At 47.3% G+C, this 27,495-nt stretch overlaps 2 protein-coding genes and 2 non-coding genes across 8 annotated transcripts in view; 3 read left to right on the plus strand and 1 right to left on the minus strand.

The window, feature by feature from the left end:
- The first annotated feature begins 1,609 nt into the window (after nt 1-1,609).
- TRNAE-UUC (transfer RNA glutamic acid (anticodon UUC)) lies at nt 1,610-1,681 on the plus strand. Its single transcript has one exon. It is a non-coding gene; the product is annotated as a tRNA-Glu (tRNA).
- Nucleotides 1,682-1,691: 10 nt separating this feature from the next.
- On the plus strand, nt 1,692-1,763 carry TRNAQ-CUG (transfer RNA glutamine (anticodon CUG)). Its single transcript has one exon. It is a non-coding gene; the product is annotated as a tRNA-Gln (tRNA).
- A 7,800-nt stretch (nt 1,764-9,563) lies between these two features.
- Nucleotides 9,564-12,564, plus strand: LOC144094760 (acetylcholinesterase-1-like). The gene is made up of 2 exons (XM_077628668.1): nt 9,564-11,214; nt 12,265-12,564. The coding sequence occupies exons 1-2, from the start codon at nt 9,704-9,706 to the stop codon at nt 12,413-12,415; spliced, it is 1,662 nt and encodes a 553-aa protein (XP_077484794.1). The 5' UTR covers nt 9,564-9,703; the 3' UTR covers nt 12,416-12,564.
- Nucleotides 12,565-20,110: 7,546 nt separating this feature from the next.
- Nucleotides 20,111-27,495, minus strand: part of LOC144093634 (protein turtle homolog B-like) — a 573,432-nt gene continuing 566,047 nt past the window's right edge. For 2 of the 5 annotated variants that reach the window (XM_077627215.1, XM_077627213.1), the window contains exons 13-14: nt 25,108-25,452; nt 20,113-23,191 (exon numbers count right to left, since the gene is read on the minus strand). In XM_077627215.1, the coding sequence (XP_077483341.1) occupies nt 25,150-25,452 (303 nt within the window). In that variant the 3' untranslated portion in view covers nt 20,113-23,191; nt 25,108-25,149. Of the gene's footprint in view, nt 23,192-25,107; nt 25,528-27,495 lie in introns of all 5 variants that reach the window. The other 3 variants (XM_077627216.1, XM_077627212.1, XM_077627214.1) reach the window with 3 other exon arrangements.

Consider the following 27,495-nt stretch of genomic DNA (forward strand, 5'->3'; position numbering starts at 1 on the left):
CTCTTCGGAGCTAATTCACTAGCGCCTGTCTTTCCACATTCTTGGCGAGTACTGCCTGTCCGCCATGACAGGTGTCCGTCACGGCCCTTCTGGGAATGCGCTTTTGTTCACGAGGCACGGCGGGAAGCTGTGGGTGCCTTCCCGGCGATAGCCCACGTCGAAAGGGGAAGGAGGGAAAGAATGTTGTCTTCGCGGTAGCGCATAGCGTCGGCTGTGGTACGGCGCGCTCTGGCCCGCTGACAGCTCCCTTGTCCTGGAATGTGCCCGGAAATTGGGGAGGATAAAGCCTGTTTCCCCGGGGCGGCGGCGGGTCCGGTTGTTCTGGTCGTCACTCAAAGAGCATGGCTGGGGTAATTGATGATGCCGCTGTCACGGGTCTCCGTCTACGCCGCGCCGTCGAACGTGGATCCTCGTAGCACACACGGAATGTCACAGTATCGGTTCGTGTGTAGCACCGCTGAATACGCCGGTTCTCGTCCGTACAGATTCCTGTATACGCTATATTTCAAAATATGCGCTATATTTCGTCATTATCGTCAAGCCGAAGTTGGCTTCAACCTGTGAACAGTGTTTTTGACCAAAATAAATGGTATTGAATAAATCAGGCTTCTAGTACAGCGGACTGCAGGATCAGAATACACGCGTAAACATCTATTAGTCCTCCTGACGACATAATCAGCACGTATTAAGGCTGTTTAACATTGTACGATTCGCACGATAAAATACGGCCCAGTAGCATTGTCACTGCGATGCCAGTCACAGCCGCATTTCACAAGCCAACAATTTCAGTCGTTGCGGCGCGAGCGGCCTTTGACTTGAATGCTTTGGCGAATATAAACATCAAACATTAATGTATTTTGTTGATTTTATAATTATGCGCAATTCTATTGAGCTGCTGTGCATTGTTTTTGTTCGATTAAACGTTGTAGTCGGTGCGCTTGTTACCGGATACTGCTATTGGGTGACACTCGCGCCAACTGCGTGGCAATGCGCCAAACATGCTGCAAGTCCGTCGCAGAGGTTATGCAACGAAACCGACGCGCATTTCTTAGTCGAATGTCTGAAATCGCGCTGCGCCTCGGCAACATTCGCAACATTTGAAAAAGCCTCTGATCATTATCATGATCAGCCTGACTACGCCCACTGCTGAACAAAGGACTCTCCCATATCTCTCCAACTAACTCCGTCCTGGGCCAGCCGCGGCCACCTCATCCACGCAGGATTCCCTGTCTCGTCCTTACGCCTAAACTTCTGCCGCCCCCGCTACGCTTCCCTTTTCTTGAACGCCAGTCCGTTATCCTTAACGCCTATCGGGTAAAGGACTAGATTCCAAGAGAAGGTAAGTGCAGCAGGGGAAGTCCTTTACTTAAAGCACGATAGCTAGAACACAGCAAGAGGGAGGTGCTTTGATCTTTCCACTCAGGCTGAGCGGTCCGATAAAAAAAGAAGTTGCCCATTCATGAGCGAAGTAAAAGGGAGAGAGAACAACCGCACGCGCACAGCAGATACGATTGTCAAATGCACGCGCCACGTCAGCGACTGTAGCGACATATCGCGGCGCGCGCCGCAGATAGCAACCGGTTCCGCCGCTTCCCGACTGTCGACCGTCTCCGGCGTGGTCTAGTGGCTAGGATATCTGGCTTTCACCCAGAAGGCCCGGGTTCGATTCCCGGCGTCGGAACATTCGTTCAGGTCTCATGGTGTAATGGTTAGCACTCTGGACTCTGAATCCAGCGATCCGAGTTCAAATCTCGGTGAGACCTGTCTTTTGGATTTCTTTTACTTGGAGGCATAGCTTTGAGGATCGAGGATATACTGCCGGGATTTGTTTTATGCGTAGCGAGCATATAGCCCCGTGAACACGCAATCTAGCCATCAGTGTTCAAATCGTTATGAGACCAGTTTTTCTTTTTTTCTCCCATTTTACTGCTCTTCACAGAGCATATCTTTAGAAGTAATGGAGAACACGAGCGGTTCTCATAATTCATAATACTTTTTTTGTGCCATTAAACCCAACACAACACAACACAACTTTTTTTTTTGCTTTCTGACCGCGTATACTGAATGGAGTCACCACCTGTGGTTACTCACACCACAGAAGAATGTTTTGTTTGCGCCATTTGTTATTATGAATTACAAAAAAACATAATATCGACTGCTAGACCACAATGTATGTCTGGCAGGGCCCAGAATGCGCAATACTTCTTCGTTACTCGCTGGTGTTGTCAAACGTTCAGTTCTGAAGTACACGAACATTCAAAATACAGAATATTTCAAGTTATTTATATCACGCTCAGCGTTGAATAAGAGGAACGTGTGGCTGAAACGTACAGTTTTTTTTAAAAATAGAGTGCAGGTTTAAAGATGTTCTAGATTTGATAAATGCCTGCGTTTCTTGAAACCTTGAAAAAGAAAAGTAACGTAGAGAAAACATTTTTTTTTTCTTTACCACGGCTCTGTTCTACCGGAGTGCTGCGACAGTATGCACCAGGCTTCTTTCTGTTGCGTTACGAGGACTTCCCAACACATAGCAGACCGGGACAATGGGCCTCGCACACTTTGTTGATGCGTGGACAGCCAGTACAGCACATTCACTGCACGCTTTTTCCAAGGTCTCTCATCGAACGCCACCATCAGCGTTGCATGGAAAGTTCCCCAGCTTTGCGTCGAATGCCCCAGCGTTGCACCGAAGGTGGGCGCAGATTCATTCATACACCGGAATTTGTGTGAACACCCGTCTACGTCAACATAATACCTCGTTAAAAGGCCCCCCATCGTCCAACCTTGTGTTACATAACAGAGATTGCCCCCTCAATAATATCCCGGGTTCCCCCGATAAGAATATGTGCACACTTGTTTTCCATGAGAGGAAAGTTATTTGCAGGCATAGGGAAAAATTTACAAGGGGATTGTGTGAGGCAAATCACATCCACGTGAATGGTAACACGTGTGTAAGCACAGCTTCGGTGCTTCTTCATGATTGCGAGATTAAGTATCTTGATTCCCATTTTTAGAAGTGTTCGCGGAGAAACATGCGTCCTGGCTGTTTTTTGGAGAGTATTACTACCTGTGTTTTTTTCCAATAAACCTCAGTTGTTAGTCAGCGCTTGTCCTTCTTCTTTCTTCGTTCTTGTCCGTCGTCGCTGCGCTGTTATTTAGTTCTTCAATATGCACCAACTCCTCAGTTTGCGGTTCTTCTGAAGCCCATTAACGAGTTAGCGATTAGAAGTAAAGTCGAAAAATTCATGATATCGCTGCAGAACATATATTCGGCTTTAACTGAGGAAGACGATCTTAATTTTCACACCATGAACGATAATCTCGCTGCTATCATTAAGGAGGGCGCAGTAGAAGTAGATGGTAGGATGGTTCGACAGGATTCCGGCAAGCTATCTCAGTAGACAAAAATCTGATACAGAAACGCCACAGCATGGAAGCGTCTAACCCTGCGGATAATAATAGAACTGGCAGAATTATCAAAGTCAATAAATAAACGCTAGGTAGCCGACATAAGGAAGTTTAATATGGACAAAATCGAGCAAGCTTCAAAGAAATGAGGTAGCCTAAAAGCAGTGAAAAGGAAACTAGGCATAGATAAAAAGCAGATGTTTGCACTAAGAGACAAAGAGGGCAATGTCGTTAGCAATATGGATAACATAGTTAAAGTAGCCGAATAGTTCTGTGTTCACAAATCTGTACAGTAGCCAATATAATCAGAATGTTACTGAGCGAGGCAGTAGCGCACAGCAATGGCACATCTCGCCAGTAACGAAAGAAGAAGTAAAGAAAGCCTTAGGAGCAATGCAAAGGGGGAAATCAGCTGGTGAGGCTCAGGTAACAGCAGATCTCTTGAAGGGCGGAGGTTAATTGTGCAAGAGAAACTTGCCACTCTGTATATGCAATGCCTTGTGACCTCGAGCATACCAGGACTTTGGAACAACTTTAACATATCTTAATTCGTAAGAAAGGAGACTTTAAAGTCTTGAAAAATTACAGAGCGATCAGCTTGTTGTCCGTTGCCTACAAGATATTTACTAAAGTAATCGCAATTAGAATCAGCACAACTTTGCACTTCTATCAATCAAATGATGTGAGGGGTTGGGAGCGGATGTGGGCGGGAGTAGATGCTAGTGGTGCATGGACGCAACATCGAAGTTTGCCGCGTGTGTTTCGTCACGAATATGATTTATACCATGAAAGGTTGTTAATGGTTGCAAACAAACTGGTTCGCGTGTTTGCCCCCCCCCCCCCCCCCCCCCCCCCCCCTAGAAAACGCAGTGCAGGTTCACTTCATTATGGAGAATATCAACTACCCCAGATGCGTGCTAGCACCTCTAGCGTTACATTAGAAATCCTGGGTAGGAAAGCAGTCCCTTTAACGTGCGCTAACGTCATATCGACCTCCGCCGACTTTGTTTCTTCTTGCTATCGAGGCTATCCGTACTCAACAAAAATTGATTAGCTGCAGAAGTTGGTGGCGCAAGGTGGCGTTGTCGCATGTTACGAGTGCGCAGCCGATGAAATGACGGCGTACAGTGGTGAGCAGCCCTGCCTAGAGCGCGCCGACGCTCCCCTGCGGAGCTAGTCAGCGCCACCTAACGTTAGGCTCTGGGTTTGAGTTATGCGTCCCGTGCGCATGCGCGGCAAGAACAGACGGATGCCTGTTTATCGCTTCCTTGTCCAGTGTCCTCCTTGCGAGTTCGTTTCGTGCCGCTAGAGACGCACTGCCTGCATTTGTGACGCTGTGACGGTGGCCTGCAGGGCGTCGCCATGCCGCCGTGTTCCACGAGTCTAACGAGACGGCCAGGAAAGCAGGCGCGAGTGATTGCGGATAATCGCACGTTTCTGCATCCAAGTTCCTAGATCTGTACGATGCCAAATGCGGTGTCCCTCGTAGCTGATGACACAGCGCAAAGACACGCCATCAAACAACACGTATGCAACGTATGGTGCGTGATGGTAACGCGTTAAACTTATATGGACAAAACGAAAACATGCACCAAACAACCAACTAAGCCCCATTCTCGCACTCTCAGGCTGGTGTGTGTTTGAAACGCGCTGTCATCCGATCTCATTTGCTTTTGAAGCGCGCGATCACCCGATATCACTTGCGCTTGCTTGCCTAGCGGCATCGCGATTCGCGGGAAAAGCGTTCGTTTTGCGGCCGCTGCTACATAATATTCAGCGCGGCCCTGACGGCGTGAAACGCAAACACTGAGAGGAAGTGAGGCCGAGAACCCACGAGTAGGCGCCGCTTTATTTTGACCGCGCATGCGCACGGGACGGAGTGTGTTGTCGCGGATCCTCTGATGTGCTTTCGAACGCTGCGTTAATCGACAGCCAGCATTTTATGTTCATATTTTATGTCTATGTGTACACCGTTTCATCAGGAGAAATCCCTGCAAATGTATTGAAGTTTTGCCTGCTCCGAACTAAAGATGGGAGTCGAGGCCTTGTCAGGCTCCATGCCTTTTGCGTCGTCTTCCGCTTTCAACTGAAAGGAAATAAAATGGTCTGAATCTGAATCTGAACTCAAACCCAGAGCCTACCGTTAGGTGGCGCTGACTTACTCCGCAGAGCACCGTCGGCGTGCTCTAGACAAGGCTGCTCACCACTGTACGCATGAACTTAAGAGCTTTCCCACACTATATGCAGCTTATACTTAGGTTGTACTCGCATTGCGCACATCGGCTAAGGCACCCAGAAACTGCGCGCATTGTTCGCGTGCGCAGTTTCTGGGTCCATCCTCTCAGCACTCCATTCTTGCTTTAATTGTCTCCAGCAAAAGGCAACGATGCATTTGAGCCCCGTTTCTGTTGAGAGGCCCTCGGTCGGACCACAATGCAAATCAAAGCAGCGATGCTTAGGTAATCACAGGGCGCAAGCCTTCGACCTCATCCGACATTATATAGTTAGGGCTGCGCCAGCACAGACTGAATGGACAGTATTCCATTGACTATTCGGCTAGCTTCGTCTACATCCATCTGAACTAAACACAGCAGTGCCTGGTATGTCAGGTTGAGAGGCCAGAAAGTGAGAAAAATCATCACTGTGAGAGGAGAGGTTGAAGTTAGTTACATGGCAAGTACCGAAGAGCTTTCCAGTTATGCCTAGTGGTACAAATGCTCTTTTAAGCCCGTCCTAGATTAGAAATACTGCACCGCCTAAACTGAGAGGACCCGTTTGGGGAGTACGTGACATTACAACTACCGCGTCGCTGAATTCGCACATGGCGCTGACTGCGGAGTCCAGGAATTTATGCGGCGGAAACGGATGGACAGGTCAGCGGCGAACGAGCAATTACGCGAATACAAAGGGCCAGGCGGCTCGGAGCGGGACGTGCCTCCTGACCAGCGCTGTCAGAGTCTAGCAGCCTCTTCTACATATAATTGCTACTTGGAGCGGGGTGCGAACTGCCCAGGCTGTGGCCGCAGCTGTAGCGGACAAAGGAGTTGTATTCTGCGGCCTTCACTTTGGAGGTGCGTCAACGAATGGCGCTTGATGGTTTCCATGGTTCAAGGTAAGCTGCAAGGGTGAAGATAACTCCTGAGTAGTATTTGAAAGAAAGGAAGCTTGGGACGGAACTGCTGCGCAGTGCTTTAGTCATGCATGAAATCCTGGCTTGTATGTCGCCGTGAATTTTTTCAAAGGCAGGAGTATGTAACGTAAAGTAATTTATACCTGAAGCAAATCGTTTAATGTCAAGAGTAGTAGCAGATTTGTATTCGTTGTCAGTCGCGCTTTAAAACTCTTCTATGTGGACCCACTTACCTGCATTGTTTTCTAGATCATGTTGATCTCAGAAAATATACTGAAAAAAACGCGATGAAAAGGTTTGAACATCGGAACAAGTTATATAAAGACCAGCAGACGGAGGAGGAGGAGTCGGAGGACGCGATCTTTCACGATTACAGATGTTAGCCTTGTTGCCTGCCTTGTAGGCTGCTCCAGATGAGAACGATAAAGGGTCTGGAGCTCCAGGGGCGGATTTAGGGGTCTCTCTCGCAGGGGACCAGTGGAGGGAGGCGGTCCTGTTTAAACCATGCATTTCTTGGACTGTTTTCTTAGAAAAAAAAGGGGTTTATTATTTCCCTATGCAAAATATCTCGCTTTTTAGCTGGGGGCGGTCGTCCCTTCCTTCGTTCATAAATCCCCCCGTAGGAGCTCTTGCAAGGCATCGGTGATACACAAACTTAGATTGATCAGGTTCCTTCAGGGATAAATTGACAGTAACTATTAGAAGATTATGAGAAAGACGGCTATTGATAACGAATGATGCGGAACGATATGCAGTGGAAGTATCATTTTCAGGAATGTTAACGGGTTTTCTATAATTAACTTTTTGAAAAAGTGCTGTTTACATGAAAGTTTCTAGCTACAGTCATTGAGAAACTTAGCTTAGATTTAAATGTGTGCAGCAATCTCTGTCTAGGCTGACTCGTATTTTTGCGCTTTGGCATTATTTGCAAGAGCCTTGTAAAATGAATGATCTGTAACACGAAAAATGTTTCTGGCCAATCTTCGTGCATTTATGAGGCCCGAACTGTGAGACAAAATTCAAAAATAATGTTACAAATTATGAAAAATATTCTGAAGAAATGCGTCCCACACTCCGCCGCCCCTAGAAATCTGCATGCACTTATTGAGCAATCTCACTACAATGTCCCACCACTACCTTAGGACAAAGTAGCTCTCGATGATACACAAGGAAATGTACACGTATAAAAACAACGAGAAGACGCAAACTTCGCGAAGTAAAAACTGAGGCTGCAGAGATAACTGAGGCAACCTGCATGCTGCCGCTCATGTTGTCTTGCTCATCAGCAAGTCATGAGCAAATAACATGATATCATTCTTTTTAATACATAATACTGTTTAGCTTATATTTGCATGTGTCGTAAGCACTAGTACTGGGATTTTTTTTTTTGTCCACTGATCTGAAGAATTCGGAGCCGTTTACATGTTACGTAGGGTGTTCTTTAGTCGAGGGAGGATCTTTGTGCCAGCTTTGGCAACTGCTGTGGAACCTTCCCTGAGGGTGTCTTCGCCCCTGAGAGCCAACATACGTCACCGACCGACTTCAAGAGTGATGTCCACCTTCGACGCAGCACTTGCTGCGGTCCTCCAAAAGTCAATGCAAGGAGTACACAATCGCCATGCATGGCTACCACGCCTATTCTGGTCTTTAGACCTTAAATGGGCCCTATATTCAGCGACATATTCTCTTTACAATAGAGCGAAAGTCAGAGAGTCGAAACACGGCCTTTAGTTATGCAGCCGAATATAATCTCCGGTTGCAGTTAATAATGTACTGGTAACACTCGTTATTCAAGCTGCATTTCGAAGTTGACTGCACATTTCCAATGGTAGAGATTCAAGTAAGAAACATTTCTCTTGGTTATAGCGTTGCAGCAAATTTTTTTGGATACATCCGGTTACACGAATCTCCCATAGATGGCGCCAGCTGCACCATCGACGGCACGAAGCAATCGCGCAGCGAGCACCGTAGCGGGCAGCTGTCCTGCGGCTGAACTATTGGCAGTGACAAAGTAACATTCACTCTGACCGTGTGACTTTATCTTCACTGTCAAGAAATGTCGACGAGTGTAGTGCACTCAGGCAGGGGCGTGCTGAACGTTGCGGGAGGAGACGGTAATATATGAAAAAGGATGTAGCCACAGGGAAATGCTCGTAAATGTTTGTGGAGCTACCTCTTGGGGCACTACGGCGTTGCGTCTACAGGTTAAATAACCCTGTGCTGAACACAAAATCGCGTTATAGTAAAAGAAAATGCCCGTCGAAACGACTGGCCATTCTCCCCGGTCTGGTCATCCAGAAGGTGCCGTCTACAGGTAGTGGGGTTGCCAATGTGATGTGTTACCTCTGCTGAAGGGCCTTAAAGGTACTAACACTGAGCTTAGGCTCAAACACCAGGATCTCCTTTTCTCCGGGCACGGCGCTGCCGCGCACGGCTAAGCGCGAGTCAGCTGGGGTCTGTGGTGGTGCACTACTCAGCAACATCTGTTTTCACAGGTGCCCCTGCGGGGCTTCTGCTTTTAATGTCTACAAACTACTCGATGTGGTCGAAAGTGTATATGGCTCTAGTAAACTAAAGTGGAAAAATGTATCAACTTGTGATTGTATTTATGATTCAAGTTCGTTGGCTCTTAGTCGTGATTGTAATTGTACGCATGCGGAATGGCACCAAAGTAGGCGCTTTTTGGTTAAAGTAGTGCGTGAAAAAATCATTACGTTTAGTACGCCTGCGGTGGAGTTTCCGAAACGCCCATTCCTAAGGCAGAAAGAAAAGCAGAAGGAAACAAAATCACCCCGTTCTTTTCAGAGCAAGTCCATCTGCGATAAAATATATACTCGCTTCTGAACGCTCGTCACAATGGTTGCGGGCGAGCGAAGTTATTTCCCTTTCAGCCTTCTCTCCTGATTGACTTGCAGATCTCCGAAAAGAGTGCCTTTGTGCGTACGTGGGCGTTCCAGCCCAGCGACGTCCAACCGTGTCCCGAAGAAAGCGCGGACCGCGGCGACGATAAGACACTTGCGCTCGTTTTGCTGCCCCGAATGAGCGCACCGTCGAATCGCCAGATGCCGAGGGTCCCGATTCGCGTGCTGCTGCGCCAATTCAGTTTCAAGAGGGAGTCGCACATGTGGTCGAGTCAGGCAACGTACTGCTAGGCACGGCATTAAGATGCAAGCCACTACCGTCCTACTGTGTTTCTGTATATCTACCAACCTGCTGATTCGGGCGTACGCCAACTCTGGCGACTTCATCGTCACCAAGACTGCCGCCCTGCACGGCGTGACGCAGCGGCACCTCGGCAAGACTGTGAAGGCGTACCTCGGCGTACCGTACGCGGAGCCTCCGGTCGGCCACTTGCGATTTTCAAGACCCGTGCGAGCCAGACAGAGAGACAGGATGGTCCTCGCCACAGAGTTCAGACCTCCGTGTATGCAGCTTAATGGAGCCCTGCAAGACTTGCCGTGGTTTCAGATCGACGGCGGCGTTAGTTCTGAAGACTGCCTCTACCTAAATGTCTGGGTTACTGAGTGCGTAGCTGTTAACTCCACGTGTCCGCTGAAGCCAGTCCTGGTTTGGCTTCACGGAGGTGCATTCAGAGGTGGTTCCTCCACTATGGACGTCTACAACGGGGGCACACTGGCGGCATCTGGAGACATCATGGTTGTGACTCTCAACTACAGGCTCGGTGCTTTCGGTTTCCTCAGCCTCAACGTGTCGGACATACCGGGAAACATGGGCCTGTACGACCAACACCTCGCCCTCCGCTGGCTCCGCAGCAATGTCCAGTACTTCGGCGGCGACCCTAAGAGAATTGTTCTCGCAGGTCAAGATGCTGGAGCTACGTCCGTTGGCTTACACCTCATCTCGCCGCTTAGTCGCCGGTTAATACGACGGGCGGTTCTCATCGGCGGCGCGGCCAACTGGCTCGTAGACCCACTGAGTTCGAGCTCCAGCTACGTGCGTGCACTTATGTTGACTAGCGCGCTGTCGTGCAGTGATTCGACCTCTGTGCGGACGGCGCCGGTGGTCGCTCGCTGCCTCAGAGACGCCAAGGCAAAGACCATAGCCAGGGCCGAAAGTGAGATATTCAAGCAGGCGTACTACACCTTCTGGCCGAGGGACCGCGACGAGTTGGTTCCCATGGATCCAGTCAGGGCCGTCGCCCGAGGGAACGTCCTTCCTGTGGACATTCTTGTTGGCGCCACCGCCGAAGCCGGGTACTCGCAGGGAATGGCTTTTCAAAGAGCCATATTCGACCCGAAGTCGACTTCACCCGCGGTCTCAAAGGGGTCCGCAATGCGTGCGCTGAATGACGCTCTCTTCCTGTTTCCTTCCTCGGCTCGTGACGAGGTCGCAGAATTCTACTTCGGCAACAGCAGCGACGATAGTGCCGGCTCTGTAAGGACTGCGTTGGCCCAAGCGCTGGGAGACATCTTCGTCAACTGCCCGGCTGTATTCTTCGCGGAGTCCTACGGAGACAGACCGATGAAAGCTTTCTTCTACAAGTTTAGCTACCGACCCACGTTCAGCCGCTGGCCAGCCTGGTTCGGAAGCACGCATTTCGACGACGTCCCGTTCTTGTTTGGTGTCCCTTTGAGGCATCCTGAAAGATTTTCTTCCAAGGACGTGGCTGTTAGCAGGATTATGGTGAACACGTTGACATCCTTTGTTAGAACTGGGTAAGTCTACTATTTGGTCATTTTACACAGGCGCAGTAATACTTTTCTTGCTGCAGACAGGGTCGCCTGTGCGTGTTGTCGTTTAGGGACGATGGCCGTTATATAGTCTATACCCCAGCGGATCTATTTTCACAAGCCGTTCAGAGCAGCTGCGAACGTAAGTGAAGGCTTGCAAAACGCGTGCGAGAAACTGGGCTATAGTTCAAACATTGTTTCACTGCAACTTTCCACCATACTTTACTGGCAGCAGTGGCCAGTGAAAGGTGGAATCTAGCTGAAGGAATATGAGTGAAATGAACTGCAAAGTTTTGGAGACTGATGTGCATTGTTGGTTATTGGAACGAGAATAGGTGCCACGCCTGTTAAGAAAGTGGGTATCCTGATATATAGCAGCAAGAAGGCACGTGTCATTGGCGAAAATTTCGACCTGTAATGCTCTCTGATTGGCAACTCTAGCTTTCTGACCATGCGTACTTTACACTGCTTCTTTTTTTTTTTTTGCAGGGCATTGCTTCCTGAACTGCTTACATGTCCCACGCAAGTTTAAGGCTGACTTGAAAGTCCTAGTGCGCCTAACAGGAATAAAACTAAGGAGATATTGCTGAAAACTATTTGCTATGAGCAGGAGTGTCGGTTATATTTGAAATGATTCATTAAATAAATTTCAGCAGTTTTTAACTCTATAAAACGTGAATAAAATTTCATTTAAAAAGCCGTATGCAATGCTTATAAGAGCTGCCCGGTATTCTGGAGGGAGTTCAAGTCTGTACGTATTTCCTGTACGAGCCGTACAGACATATTCAGTGCAAACGAGCGGCTGATTCGAAAGCCGGGCTCAAAATAGTGAGCTTTATTTTCTAACGCATTGAGATGCATCATAGGACTGTGGTGGTTTTTACCCACATACGCTTTGCGTCTGTTGCTTTGAACTTCTACTTCGAAGCAGCGTGATCAATGACGTCTTGGAAACAAGCTTTTCGATCTTGAAGCGAATGCATTGTTGGGTCTGTTGCAATAGGTTGACATTGCATTTTTTTTTTCCACTCGCAGCCAGCCCAGACCAAACGTCGACACTGACTGGCCACAGTACACGTCGTCTTCGCCTGACTACTTGGAGATTGGCTCTGGCGACGTATCGAGAATGCAGGATCCATTTCAGCGGTGCGAATTCTGGAGGAAATACTATCCGCGAAGCGTATGATCTTGAAATGAGAGAGAAAATATGAATAGGGCAAATATATAATAATCAGCTCGACATCCCGATTATTATATTCCATCTTCCCCTCCTCTCATCCCCATGACTTGTCCCCCAGGACACCTATTTAAAGCCATCTCAAAATGCATACGTGCTCCTTGTCAGCGCCTTAGACACAAAGGTGAGCAGGCAGGATGGCCTGACAAAGCCGCAGGTTGAGCTCCTTCCCCTACGGACTCGCTTTTTTCCAACAGCGGTGGATCTCATGCAAACGACATCTGCCACCCTCGAGCCAGGCACTGATCTAATTCATCTCTCCTTCCCCCATCGTCTGATTCGTGGCTGCGTTACTGTCAGTATCGTTTCGCTGCTGTGAGAAGTCAAGGCTGCGATCTCCGTCTACGGCGTCCGCAGAAGCAAGACCTTCAGCTGCAAATAATCCAGGGACGGGGATGAAAAGCCGGGCTCATTGTATACGGGGTTGATATGCTACATTATTACGAATAAACTTCACATCGAACGGTGACAATCACAGTCGCTGAAAGCAGTACGAAGCAGAGTACTATGTTGAGACATGGTCACGCGATTTAAGCACTCTCATTTTTCCAAAATATGGGAGTTTTGATCACTCCTTGTTTTCTGCGACCTATCGATAGTGTGACCGCTGCTGTTCGAATAAAGGGTTAATCTATTTTCCTACTTTCGACGGCGCACTTGTATCTCTTGTGCCACGCTTTTATCTTTATTTCGTATTTACATTCCCAAACAACTGTTAGCGCAACATAAACTCAACAGAAACTCAACAAAAAGTAAAGGTACGGTGACCACAAGCGCATGTAGTCGTCGTGCCTTTCTCTTCGAACGGTTATTACTACGTTAAATATTTGATCACGCAACATCACGTTGCCAGGTAACAAAACCTCACTGAGTTGCCGTTTGTGAAATATCTTCTAATGCCTACGGGCTTGCAATATTTGATTTCTAACGCAATGCGAACGTAGCATGGAAAAGTCACGAAAAACCTCATTATTTCGACGAAGAATGTCTAAGCAATACTTCACTTGAGTGATGAGCTAGATGAGTTATAGTTATAATGCTCGGCTCAGAGAGCATAATGACTGTTTCATTAGCTGGCGGTGCAAACTTGCCTAAGCACTGTAGGATGCACAAGTGCACTTCGTCCTTCGAGGATGCCATCAATCTTAAGTGTGGAAAAACAAGGAGCCAGTGCAAAATTATACAAGCTAATCATATAATCAAAAGGCAGACGCATATGTTCGTGACACTTCAGTGAGCTTCTTCGGTAAAGATGTTAGATATTTATACCTTTAGAGCAACCGTCGAAAGCGCTCTTTGACGTACGTTTTTGACCGATAGATCTATTCAATGCAGAAACTCGAGTTTCAGTAGGTATGTACATTGACCTTCGGACTACGCGATTTCATAGGAATAGCCTTTGACTATAGCAAGTGCGAGTGTGTCCCCAAATTTGGCCCTGGTCTTTATCAACCCATCCCACCACCAAAATCTGGTCCACCCCAGCCACAAAATATGACCTCGGACCAAAATTGATATCAAACCTAATTTGAATGAGCCCAATACGATAGTGACCTCCAAATTTGGCCTTGACCAGTTCTAAATTTGGCCCACTTCACCCCAAAAATTTTACCTTCTCGGATTTCGACCAAAATCGATATCCAACCTAATTTCAATATGCCCAATATGATGGTGCCCTCCAAATTTGGCCTTCGCATTTCCAAACTTGGTTCACCCAACCTCCGAAATTTGACCTCGGATTTGGGCCAAAATCAATATCCAGGCTAATTTGAATGTGCCCCATATGATGGTGACATTAAAATTCAACCCGAGCTACTCTCAAAATTTGGCGCACCTCACGCCCGAAAATTTTCTTCAGATTTGGAGCGGAATTGATCTTAAGGCTAAACTGAATGGGCTCGATACGAATGTGGCCTCCAATTCTGGCCTTGCGAGTGATCCATGCGAAGAGGACATGACCATAGTCGAACTGCAAACTATAGCCAACTACTTTATAGACAAGGCGGTGCTTGCCAGGAGCGGTGCGAATCAAGAAGCATAACTTAATAAAAGGTTAAAACTTGAAAACTGAGTACTTAAAGGGGTGGTGGTGGTGGTAGTGGTTTTATTAAAAATAATAGTAAAAAGGAAGGAAAAGATTTTTGCTAGCCCCGGCATCTGCCATCGATACTGAAGCACCTGAGCTGGGGCAGCGGTAATAAAGGACCGCAGGCAGAATGGAGAAATGAAATGAAAGAGGTGAGGGGACAGGAATAGAGGACAGGGGGAGAAGTAATATGTACAAACTATTTACACAATAAGTAATGTGTCCAGGTTGTGCGCGTGATTAGTTCATGTAAGAGGAATTAAATCACACACGCGCACAGCACTGTGTAGGTTACAACTGGAGTGGGGCGTCCAGTTATTAATCGTTCAAGGTAGAACTCGCGGAGCGTTCGGTCACTGCGTGTAACTACCTGACGGAGAACAGACGGGACGTCAAGCCCGTGTGTTCGAGGAATGCACAGAGGCTCACCAAAGTTCGCTCACGAGTGCGCGCACTGCCCTGCGGCCACAATAGCGTCTTGATGGAGTCTGGTAGTATGCCCTGCGCCCTATAGGCCGCGAGCATATCGCGACGAGCATCGGCGAACGCGGAGCAGCGAAGGAGCAGATGTTCTAGTGTTTCCACTGCACCGCATCCGTCACACACATCACTCGTCGCGATTCCGTGACGCACCCGTCGTTCCCTGGGCCACACGCAGCCAATGCGCGCGCGGAGGATCATTGCACGTTGCGACCGTGTAAGTGCGCGACAGCCGGTGACACTGTCGATGCGCTCACCTCCCGCGATGCGTGGGTCGGGGTGCTGCTTTCGGAGATGGTCGTGAATGGCCGCACGCACGTCCTCCAGCGCAAGGGGCAGATCGCTGGCAGGTAGTTGGTGTGCAGCGGTCGCGAGGTCGTCAGCTTCTTCGTTGCCGGCGATGCCGCAGTGACCGGGCACCCACTGTGCACGCACGGCACAACCTCTCTGCGCGAGGCGCTCGATGCGCGAGCGAATTTCCCGCACTAGTGGGGTACCGCGGCCGTTAGATTGCAGGCGGCTGAGGGCGGCGCGGGAGTCGCACAGCAAAGCACTCCTGGGCGGCGGAGGGCCGAGGGTGAGCAGCAGGTCCAGCCCGAGCCGGATCCCCATCAACTCCGCCGTGGTGGAGGAGCCCAGGAAGGTTGCGTGTTGCTGGCTGTGCAGTCGCAGGGCGGGGATGGTGGCCGCCGCAGCAAGGGAGCAGCTGTCGCGGGCCACTGAGCCGTCGGTGTACACGAGGAGATGGTCCTGGAGCTCCTCGTGTATGACGGCTCTAGCCAGCTGCTGCACAGCGCAGAGGGGTGTGCTCCGCTTTCCCGCGATGCCGACGATCTCTCGCTGTACCTCCGAGGCAGCAGGCCAGGGCGCGCAGGAGCCGTAGGGGGGTGGGCCTTGGGTCAATTGCTCATACTCGAGCAGCGCCGCGCCCATTCGTGAGCGCGGGTGCGAGCGCATACGCTGCAGCAGCGAGCCGCCGTCCGGTGCGCAGTGAAGCCGGTCGATGTGATTCAGTGCCCTGCGCGCTGCTTGGAGCTCAAGGGGCCAGGGGCCCCGAAACACATTTTCAGTGCATTGTTTTGCCCGTTGGTTGCATAGAATGAGTTATAGTGATGCTATTGGCATCGGTCGTGCCGCGTATACTCCTGTTTTTAACATTTCAATTAGCTCGCAAAAACAAATTCATCGCGCTGACGGTGTCACCATACAGTGGCGGTTTTTGGCATCGGATATGACATCACGGAGGGCGAGCTTTATGATTGGACAAAGAGTAAATATACTGCAAATTGTGTTAATAACTAGAGATACGTTTTGTCAAGTTTTTATGTTCTATATTACATTAACAAAACCAACTTGTTCGCCCTAGATCACTAGAGGCTCTGGCTACTTTTTGCATCGACGGACTTTGCGCCTCTCTGTAAACATCCTATGACCTAGCACTAATACTTATGGGTACTCTCTAAGTATCTGAGAGCGGCTTTGCGGAGTTAATCCGATCGAGCCATCGCACTCTACAAGCGTTCGTTTCGGTCCCAAGGAACGATGCGTTCAGTTAACATTTAGCAAACAGTGCGCATCGTCAGCTTGTGGAGGACCACCGGGCGGTGGCGCCAGATGGCGCCCCGTTCCCGTCAACAGCGCGCGCTCTTTGCTCGCCGTGACCAACCAGCGCGCTAGGGGCGATGGTTGGCGGTAAGCAGTAGCACTCCGCGCTATGCTTAATGTGTCTGATATCTTGCGCAGGCCGTCACACCGTCGCAGTATCTCGCGCTCGAGTTGGGATCCATAAGTCAGGGAACGTCACTGATCAGCGTTTCCTTCTGCGCCGTCGAGGTGACGACGAAGCATCGCTGGGTCAGCTGGGCGTTCACATGGTTGTTGTAACCATGCAAACGGCGCCGCCAGCCTTGGCATGAATGAGTTACAGAGAACAGGCAACCATGAAGTGTAAACTTCCTCCACGTGCTAAGATAGGCTGTTTTGATTGGTCGCACAGTGTGTCGTCATTGGGAGAGTGAAATGGGAATGGGAAGCTGCGCGAAAATCGCGAGTTGAGGGCAGCATTTTGTTTGCTTGTATTTTGAAATTTCTTCATTGAATAACGCCCGTTCCTATGCATCGATTCTCGTATTTCTTTTTGAGTCAGTATCTGTGCGACATAAAGAATTCACCTGAAGTGTAACCGGCATCCGTTCAAGCGGTGTTTCGCAGCCCCTTTAACCCGTGTACACAATAGCACCCTCAAAGAACAAGCAAGGGATAAGAGCAAAATCATCATAGAAGGAACAATAGCTATCTCTTGACCATTCGGTGAAAGAGTTAAACCGCTGTCATTTTTGTTGTTCACTTTTTTGCTTTTTTTACGTGAATTGCCACGTGTGTGAATGCCTGGTTTCGTTCCTGATGGGCATATACGTGATCTTCACTGAATTACAGTCAGTTGATAGTCCAGCGTCGCCCTATGTTTTAAGAGCGTGAGCTCTTACTCGTCACATTTCGAAATTTCGTGTGGTCTGCTACTACCCTGAGATCACAGCGTCGTCTAGATGTGGCAGCAACTAGAAAACAGCATATCTCGCATGGAGACTTGTAGCGTCGTCTACAATAGGGTTGCTGAAACAACCACCTGCCGCGTGCCAATGATGATGTCTCGGTGCAATATGATGGATAGGGATGGAACTATGTGAGAATGATGTCAGGGGACGAAAGGCGGCATAGTTTCGGTTCCTCAAATCCAAGTTGGCGGCGTTGTGTATTTTTGATTAAACACTTACTACTACTACTACGTTGTGCCCTCACCGCCAAAAAGTATGCTGCAACGGGAGGAAACCTGTCCCGTTACGGGATCGTGGAACATTCGTTCCGCTATATATATACTCCGACAACAACGGGCACCCGTCCGGAGACAGTTGTGTACCGAATTTGGTAGGCAAATAAAACCCTATGGGTTGTTGTATAGAAAAAAACACAAAATAATTTTAAAGCGTTGTATACATGCAATTACTAATTGAAGCGTTACCATATCGCGCCGCAAGCCGAGTTCTAAGCCCACCTTGTCCCCCCAAGCGAAGCAAGCTTTGTTTGGGACGTATCTTGAGGGGGTGCAACTGGACAACGGGCGCGTTCTTCTTCCCTTTCTTCGTCTAGTAAACCAAACAGCTAACGCTCGTTACTTCAACGCTTTATAGACGGTGGCGGCCTTTTTTTTACTGTGCGTTCTTTCCGCTGGCTTTAATCTTTTATCCAATAAATGCATATTGCAACGCCATTCATAAATACGCCCCGCGGATAGGGTGCCCATGGCTGGTGCAAGACATGTGGAGGTTAGCAGGAGGGGCTTTTATCAAGGCATGGACTTAGACAGGCTGATAATGATATCGGTGACAAATAGTTGGATGGAGCCCTAAAGACGGGTCCCAACCCGCATCAGTAATGCGTCGCGGGCGATATCGGTGGCAAAAAATCCTTGCAATGACAAGACCAAATAACACAATGCCTTTGTCAAAATCTACCTTTACCGCAAAACAGCTTACCTGGAGGTCGAAGTAGGGCGAAGTGCGCTGCAGTTGAATTGCGCACGTTGAAGGACCTGAACGGAGACGTCTGCTTCACTCATGGTAGCCACGTGAACTTCACTTATGTCATCATAAGCAGGGGCGGACTTTTCGGCAACCCTTGGAGGATGTAACTGAGAGGGGTTTAGTCCTATTTGTACAATGCTTTTCCTGGAAATTTTTTGTTGAATGCCATGGGGACCGAGTAGAATTTTACGGAAGAAAAATGCTCGCTTGGGGGTGATGGGCTCAGCCCCAAGCGAGCATTTTTGTGATGTGCGAATATTCCAAATTTTCTAATAGCGAATCGAGTAACGGTCTATTCGATTCGTTGAACGAATAAAATAGTGCATTTTAGAGATTATTCGAAACGTATCGAATCCATTTTTAAATTTTTGAATAGTTTTCGAGTAATTGGTACTAAGTACGAATAGGGCGTGCCATAGAGTTCGTTCTACGATTTTTGACAAACAGGCCCCACTCCAACGCCACACAGCATGCTGCCGCGATCGCACGGAGCGCATGTAGTGCGGAAAGGAAGGCCGGCGCTGCGACGCCGTCCATTCGTGTGGCTGCGATTATAATACTGAAACATATAACCTTAAAAATTTGGATGACGCGACCGCGTTCATCCAGGATAAGCAAACCCAGCCTGGCTGAGATTTGGCGTAAGTCTGTTCGTTGTCGTAATCAGCAGCAAAAATTAATTTTCCTATGCATATGACATGACGGTCACATATAGCTAATATACTGATTTCTGTTCCGTGTTACCTAGTGAAAATCAGCGTTGCTTCTTTCGGCAGCTACAGCTTTAACAGCATTACTTATAGCGCCGCCGCTGTTCCTTCGCTGCTTCGTTTGAATATTCCTCTTGCATGAATATTCGCTTAAGTAGAGAACAATCGAACAAATATTCCACGTGTATTCAACTGGGATCTTTCACTATGTATTCACTTAGGCTTTTAACAACACTATTCCTATTCGATTCGATTTGGAAAAGTGCTCTCCGCCCACCTTTACTTAAAGCAAATGTGTACGTGGGACACTTTTTCCAGTTTAGGGCTTTTACCTACACGGAGGGTGTGCGGCAACTGTGGGCATTGCCTGGAGAGAAGTAGGTGCACCCTGCTTGCGAATGAAGTGGATCGAAATATCTGCCAATTTGTTGTGCACATAGTCTCCAAAATCATATTTATGTGTAATATATATTTGCGAGAAGTAAGAGGTTAGGATTACTGCCAAAATGAGTTCAATCAGTGGTTACAGCAAAAACACTGCAGATAAAAGAAATTACAGAAATTTAATCCATTTAGATCGATCAAAGCTTCATGCATGCTATCAAGTATGTATCATTTTTTCTTGAAATTTTCGACCTGCCCTTTCATAGTATGGACTGATATTACTGAATCCGGTCGAAACCAGACTTACTACTTGCTCACATCTGAAGAGGTATTCTACTGTTGCACAGTGATGATGCCATAGAATAATGCTGCTGATATAGTGGAGAAAAGAAGGAAAGAAACTCTGAACACATAAAAAAACTATAGTTTATTTGCAGGAGATTCATAACCTCTCATTTTGATGCACACAGCCTATATGTAACACTCAGAAAACCGGTTGGTAAAAAAAAGCAGATCTACTGTATCTTCAATATCTTACACTATGCACAATACTCTGTGAAGAATACTCAGCGTAAGTATCTCCACATCGTGGTAGTACGTCCAGGCATCCGCCCTTGACGTTGAACGTTTCCAAGAGGAATAATACAGTTCTTACGGCTGTCGTCGTCTCGCTTTAAATAGGCACTTGTGAGTTGTATCACATGACAAAAAACACATTTGAAGCATAGAGTAAATAATACAGCTGGAAAAGTTAGTAAACAATCGAGCGATTCAGATGCTCGCAGGAATGCTTGTCAAATGGTGTGAGCAAATGTTTTTCACATCGTCTGACTGCCTTGGTGTATATTCATACACACGAGGTGACAAAGCCACGCACCCGTTTTAACTGCTAATGACAAAAAGAAAAAAAAGGAAAAAAAAGTATGGCCGCAATGAGTAGGCACATACCCGCACATTGCTACCACATTCATTTATACCATGTGCATTAGGCCAGCAGACAGTGAAGTTATTTACAAGGTGTTGTGTACGTCATTTCGCTTATTTTTGATTGCATACTTGCTTTAAGCAGCACTGAGAAGTGTCCCAATTAGTGATGTGACCAATGCCAAAAATGTGTTCGGCGCAAAGACTTACGTATATAGCATGACACAAAAATTGCTAGCAGCAGCATTTCAGGGGCATCACAAAGTAACATAGCCCTGAGAAGATGCCCTATACATGTGGAACGCAAACATCATCGTACATAAACTACAGACAACACTTCAAACAGATACCACGGTACAACCTTTCAAATGCAGAACAAGCTGTTTCAGACATGAAAATCCTGCAATATTCAAAACAAACTAAAGCTGAAGGTCCATGTTTTGAAAAGTGGTACAATCGTACAGAACTAGAATAGAGCAGCAACAACTTATCAGAAATGTTGTCCTGAACATACCTAATATTTTTGAAGCTTGATATGTCGGAACATGGTTTGCTAAAACAGTGAGTACTAGAATATGCGATGTGACAACGAGTGCCACCTGTCAAGATTTCATTTAAGGGTGTCATTAAAAACAGTCAAACTTGAAATCGTTTTCATTTCTTACGAATTTGTGAGGCAAGCAATCATAAATTTATTTGAATGCTTTCACTGCAATCAAGAGCAGCATTTCTTGGCAGTCTGGACTCGCCAAATGCAGCCAGTGTTTTTTGCTTTACTAAAATGTTGAAATGAGTTAATTTTGGTCTCTATGACAGAGCAAATGTAAAAAGGAAATTTAATTGCATTTAATAGCTTGGTATTTTGAGGGAGAGCATGGTGCACCACAATAGATCAGTGAGCAATTGGTAGCAGCTGCTGTTGGCTTATGCTACGTGTACGGTGTGTATGATGTATGTAAAAGCACGAGAGACATCTTAAAACATCATTGCTTTTATCACAACTTCCGTGCTTTGGGATCACTTGGCTTATTCTTAGGTATAAATACAATAGTATGCAAAAAGCACACTTTTTGAGGCTGCTTAAGTCATAGTGCTTTCAGTGAAAATTAGCATCAACTTTGAATATTTAGTCAAGATTGCTTATGTGCACATGAATTAAACATTGCTTGCACTGATGCAGAGCAATTTACACCCTTACATTGTTCAAGAATTTAGAGATAATTGTTCACAAATATGTGCTTTGATAAAGTGTTCTTTAAGTTGAGAAAGTGCATCCATGCAGTTGTGTAATGCATTGTATTGTTACTACTGTAATTTTTGGTTAATATCTTTCGTATGAAGACAGCTGCAACTTCACCTTGTGGCTTACTATATTTGACAATAATCTGAAAAGCAGCAGGATATTAATGAAATAGTCCATAGAATTCAGGAATAGTAAAAGAAATATCCATACAATCATTGAAGGGTTTCAACCGCTTTTAAAAAGAGAGGGGGAGAGGGAAGATGAAATATATGCTATTTGCAATTCGTGAAAGAATAGACAGTTTCAAGAACTAAGAAAGTTTCTTAACAGTGTATGATGGAAAAATGACGTGATTGTATAAATATACATGAAGAATCTTTGTTATTACACATTATTTTGTTGATAAAACATGCCATTATATGTACAATGAAAGAAAATTGACTAGCTTTGTTTTTCACCTCCACGCAATGACCTTCAAGCCATTCAAAAGAAACAATCACACATTCGCGCTAATATGAAGGCACAAGTACTTGGGCACATCCATGGTGCTAGAGACTGCACTTCTAATCGCGTTTTCTTGGGTTATATAAGGTGAAGAGAAAGATTAGGGGAAACCATTGTCAGTAATAAATGATTATAGCTTTGGTGACAAAAAACATGTAATAAACTCTCTCAGACTTTGCTGATGAACAAGTGGTTTCTACCAGGAATATTTCTGTGCTGCGGACATGTAGACTACCAGATATCACCACCATCTTGAGCCAAGTCAAGTCTGTCGCAAGATGGATGATTTTCATAACTCGAGCTTCCTTTTTCATCCAGCATAATAAAAAGAGGTATGCTTTCCCATTCTTTTTAGTTTGCTCAGATTTCCATGTTTTTGCAGCGCTGCCGAAGAGTCTACATCTTTTCCCTTTCCTTTCATTGTTAACTTCATTCAATTCATAACATTGTAGATGGCAGTCTCAAGCAGCTTGCATGTGCCCAGCGAGCACTTGGCCACAGCCATCCAATATGGAGCACTGAAGCAACAGCATGCATTCCAACACGGCACATTTCTCACAGGTCCGATGAGAGAACACGTGGCATCCTGCACATCCTAGTGAGCACCTGTCACTTGCATGTCTCTTTCTCGGAGTGATCAGCTGACTTCACGGCCCTATCGCGTAGGACAAAGTCAGACTGCACCAAACGTTGCGAATCCTCCTTCATCGCTCATCGCGGCGTCATAACCGCCTTATGCGTGATGACATAGGCCTAGTTGAGCATCGTATTAGATCTTGACGAAGGAGCAGTGCACGTGCCCTTGTGGGCTCTCTGAAAAAAAAGCAAAATTTTTTCATTAGTTACGCAGCGATTACGAAGTTACCAAGAAAAAAACTTCAATCTGGCACCAAGCATAATACCATTACAAGGGGTGGCGAAAAACCACCACCAGCCAATTCTTGATGATTCAAATTTGAAAGGAGCCGAAAATTTGTTCCATATACGCGGAGTGTGATGTTGACGGGTCCAATACTTCAGTTCCAAGTAAACCAGCTGTTCGGATTAAGCGACTAAGTCCACTGTATCTGTATATTTCTCTGTCATGGGCCCGCATCTTTCTTACTCTTCGTCGTTTTAGATGTTGTCCTTAGCTGTAATTTGTTGCCTCAGGTGTAAACACCTTGTTCTTGAGCAGCTGGAAATCAGCGCCATTGTAAAAAACTAGAACCGTGGTTTGTGATGAAAGTAGTGTAAGTACGGATTGCACTGCTCATAGGAGTGCATGGAGTCATGGGCTCAACTTGAAAAAAACGTGAGGTTCAAATTCATCGGCTCATCCCTGCAAGACATGCTCCTAGACTGTAGGGCAAGAAAACATTTAAGTATTAATATATATACGCGGTATGAGTTTCTGCATGCAGGACTTTAGTTATCCGCAAGTATACATCGGGATGCGGTCACAGCTTTGATACAGCACATTGTTCTCTACATCGAACTGCTATGATTATGACAGCAATAACAGCAATATATATGAAAAAATTAACACCTGGTGCATAGGATCTTCTATAGCCTCTAGGAAAACTTCACATACTGCTTTCTCACAGCAACTGGCTGCTCCTCGCAAAATAAAAATAATAACTGAGTCGAAGCTGAGTTCACAATCAGAACTGTGCTGGTGCTTTAAAATGATGAAACCTTCCTTGATTTCAATTGTCTCGTTCACGAACATCGCGCCTTGCCCGGGCCTACCTCTCTTCAGGCAGAAGTCACATGATCGTGCACATGCTCGGTAACATGGCAAACATTGGAGTCTGAAGAAAGTAACAACTTTTTCAAGTATTCTGCAAAATTTGTTTTTTCCAATGCACGAAATTATATCTGTCGTTATCACTTTTAATTTCTTGCATATCTTGTTTGAAACAGCAGTGAACTGCACGCAACATTTGCATCACACTTTGTGAAAGATGAAACATAGGAAGCCGGCGCGTAATGCGGCAAGTGTATGCACATCATGCTCTTGTGTATTGAAGTTACGTGCTCTGCAGTGCAACCCGGTTTAATTCATGCCAGAAGGAATATGGAACGTGTGTATAGCAACCTAATATCAAAAGTGTGTCGAAAACAGCTCTGAATGGGTCAGATTTCACTATGAGTGGAGTACGCTTTATCTGGAAGAAGAAAGTATTAGTAGCAGGGCCCCATGAATAAATAAATTGCAACAACAAATTTTTGTGTTTTGTACTTTCTCTGTTTTTGCCGTATGTGGCAAAATCGACTCGTATCGTATTAGATCTAGAGGGAATGGCTTACGACAAACCAGACATGCAGCCCTGTTTCTTCTGCTGTGTGCTGTTGTCAAATGACTACTCAGTTTCTGCACCATTGGGTTTCCAGAAGGCACTGCACAGTTTCACAAGAACCAAAATGCGGTCAAAGAATGGGCTTTATTTGGCCCCGCCTGGCACAAACAAGATGCATAAACCACGGTGGCTTTTGGAAGGCTGCCCGTGCTCCATTAAAATCAAATCGACTCAAATCATCACCGTCATCTGCTTCACATAAATCATTATGTTGTGATGTCCCATTTTCTACATAAACAAAACTGCGGCAGTGCGACACCTAAGCGAGGCATAGATGTTACAGCTCGATACTTGCGTTCCCGTAAGCAGATGAATGAAGCAAGACGAGGCAAGAATTAGCGGTATCGAAATGAATTCCAGATACTACTGGCTGCGCGCGCTGCTCACGTTTAGTGGGGAGTCCCCGGGGGCCCAGCGGGAGCGGTGGCGCTAGACGGTGCTCTCCCTGCGGTTGGCCATGAGCGGCGTCTCGCAGCTGCTGCCTCCCTCGTCCTCCAGTTCCTCGCCCGTGAGGCCCAGGTTTCCCGGCACGGGCCGCAGCGTCCGGTGGAAGTCGATGCGCGCGTACTCCGTCGGCGGCTCCGGCAGCTGGGGACCGGCTACGGCGGCGGCAGAGGCGGCGGCAGCCCGGCGTAGTGTGCCTCCCTGCTGCACGGGCAGCACGGCCACGGCCTTCGGGAAGGACAGCTCGGCATACGTCACTTCACCGCCACCGCCGCTGCAGATGTCCTGCTGGGGACGAACCAAGACGGGAGCAGGCTTTGAGGCCCCAGCGACAGAAAACATGGCGGTCAGAGAATAAGAAGACTGCGAGGAAAAGAAAGAGGGCACCACACGTACATGACATGACACGCTGGTTCTCTTTGTGAAGCACGGTGCGGGAGAGGCCGCTATACGTCAGCTCAGCCTCTGTTTGAGCAGCTCTATCTTAATTGCTACCATCTGGCGTCGCTATATGCTCGGGCACAGCCCAATGACTGTTTGTTCCGCCCTTCGAAATTTCATGCTGGAATGACGCGGCTACCGTGTCTAAACTTGAAATATTGCACTTTCTGATTTTGCTGAATTCAATCCACACCCTTGATTTTTATAGGCCCAACTGGTGATGCTCAGCCTCACGTGTTATCGTTTACTATTCTCTCGCTTTATTTAAATAAAAATCACACCATCCTTATTAGCCCTTCCACACCTCTGATTCTTGGTCGTTTCTCTAGTGTGGAATGTGTCACTAGGCGCCTGGACAACAACAAGACAGAAACAAAAAAAGGTGAAGCCGCATTAACGTTAATAGAAGGGCAGACGAGCGATGATGCATTTTTATGACGTAAGGGCATCTGTGGCCAAAAAGCGCCATGGCACAAAGTGTTTTCCGTGTACTCCAGGTTGGTACAAGCCCCTTTCCCCAAGCAGTTCGCCTAAAAGATGCCGAGCGCCAGCTCAGGGGAAGGCTTGCATCCGTTATAGCGCTGGTATGTGCCCGGCGGCAGTGTGAATGAAGACCCGCACCTCCCCTTTGCGAGGCGGATGCACAAAACCACTAGGCCACCGCTGCGGTACTGGCATAATAAAGAGCACATATGGTCACCTGAAAGAAGAATTTCACACTATCACTTGTGGTGCATTACGAGCGGCAGGGGAAATGTACCATGATATCAGCTTAGGGAAATGATTTTATAGTTTTTTGAGAGATGATTGGCGTTCCACTGCGGTTATTCTGCCCGGCGCATCGCGCTGCTCTCTGCCTGTTAACGCTTGGCGTGCCAACTTTCGCGTGGCCAGGGCGTGCCTGGCGAGAACTGGGTTGACTAGGCTGCCGACGCACATGTTGAAAAAAAAGTTAGCTGCGGTTTAACTACTGCTGAACATGGTTAGAGAGCGACAGCTGTGGTCTATCGGACAAGTAGACGTGGCTTGGCGTCTTTAACATTGAGTGCGTTCCGCACACTGGATAGGCAGCGCGCCCACCCTGCCACCCTGGCAGTTAATGGCTGATCGCGAGAGGTTGGTCACCCAATCAACGATGCGGCCTATTCTACCGCCCTGTAACGGCGAAAGGTCGAAGGTGAAGAGCTGCGACACCATGGTGGACCACATATGGAAAGGCCTATATAGCCACACCTGACCTCTGGTTCACTTGCGAAGGTCAACCGACAACGCACTGCGAAATCGGTTTTGTCTAGCGTAGTGAAGCTTTCGCCTCGAAACTGGTTTTAAGGAAAGGGAAGGTGAACTATCTCACTTCTAGGTAGACACCTGAACCGCGCCGTAAGGGAAGGAATAAACTATATGGCTGGAATGGGCATGCGCCTTTTCTCGCCTCATATCCTCCATCTTCATCTCGAAACGCTATGTGCGACCAGGCTCGAGTGCGGCCGCACCTGCCGCGGTGGCTCAGTGGTTAGGGCACTCGGCTCCTGATTCAGAACACCCGTGTTCGAACCCAACCGCGGCGGCGGCGGCCACGTTTCGATCTAGGCAAAACACAAAAGGCACCCACCCTCCACTACGGCACCTCTTTCTTCCTTTCATTTCTCAGCCCCTCCTTTATCCCTTCCCTTACGGCGCTTGCTATTAACGTTTTCGCTTTCGTCAATAGCGCTCCCCATTGATTTTCTATGGCAATCTTAAATGCTCGGTGCGAGCGATGGAAACACTACATACGAAATACTTTCCTACAAATCGGAAGAATGGATCATTATCTTCAATATTTTCATAGAAGTATCTGACATTTTTTTCAACATTCAACATTTTGGTCCAAAAATGTCGGACATGGAT

The sequence above is a fragment of the Amblyomma americanum genome, chromosome 6, assembly GCF_052857255.1.
Source record: "Amblyomma americanum isolate KBUSLIRL-KWMA chromosome 6, ASM5285725v1, whole genome shotgun sequence".
Classification (NCBI taxonomy): domain Eukaryota; kingdom Metazoa; phylum Arthropoda; class Arachnida; order Ixodida; family Ixodidae; genus Amblyomma; species Amblyomma americanum.

Coding starts and splice junctions, on each gene's coding strand:
- LOC144094760 (XM_077628668.1), top strand. CDS start 9,704: ATGCAAGCCACTACCGTCCTACTGTGTTTCTGTATATCTACCAACCTG. Junction 11,215..12,264: donor ACATCCTTTGTTAGAACTGG/GTAAGTCTACTA, acceptor TTCCACTCGCAG/CCAGCCCAGACCAAACGTCG.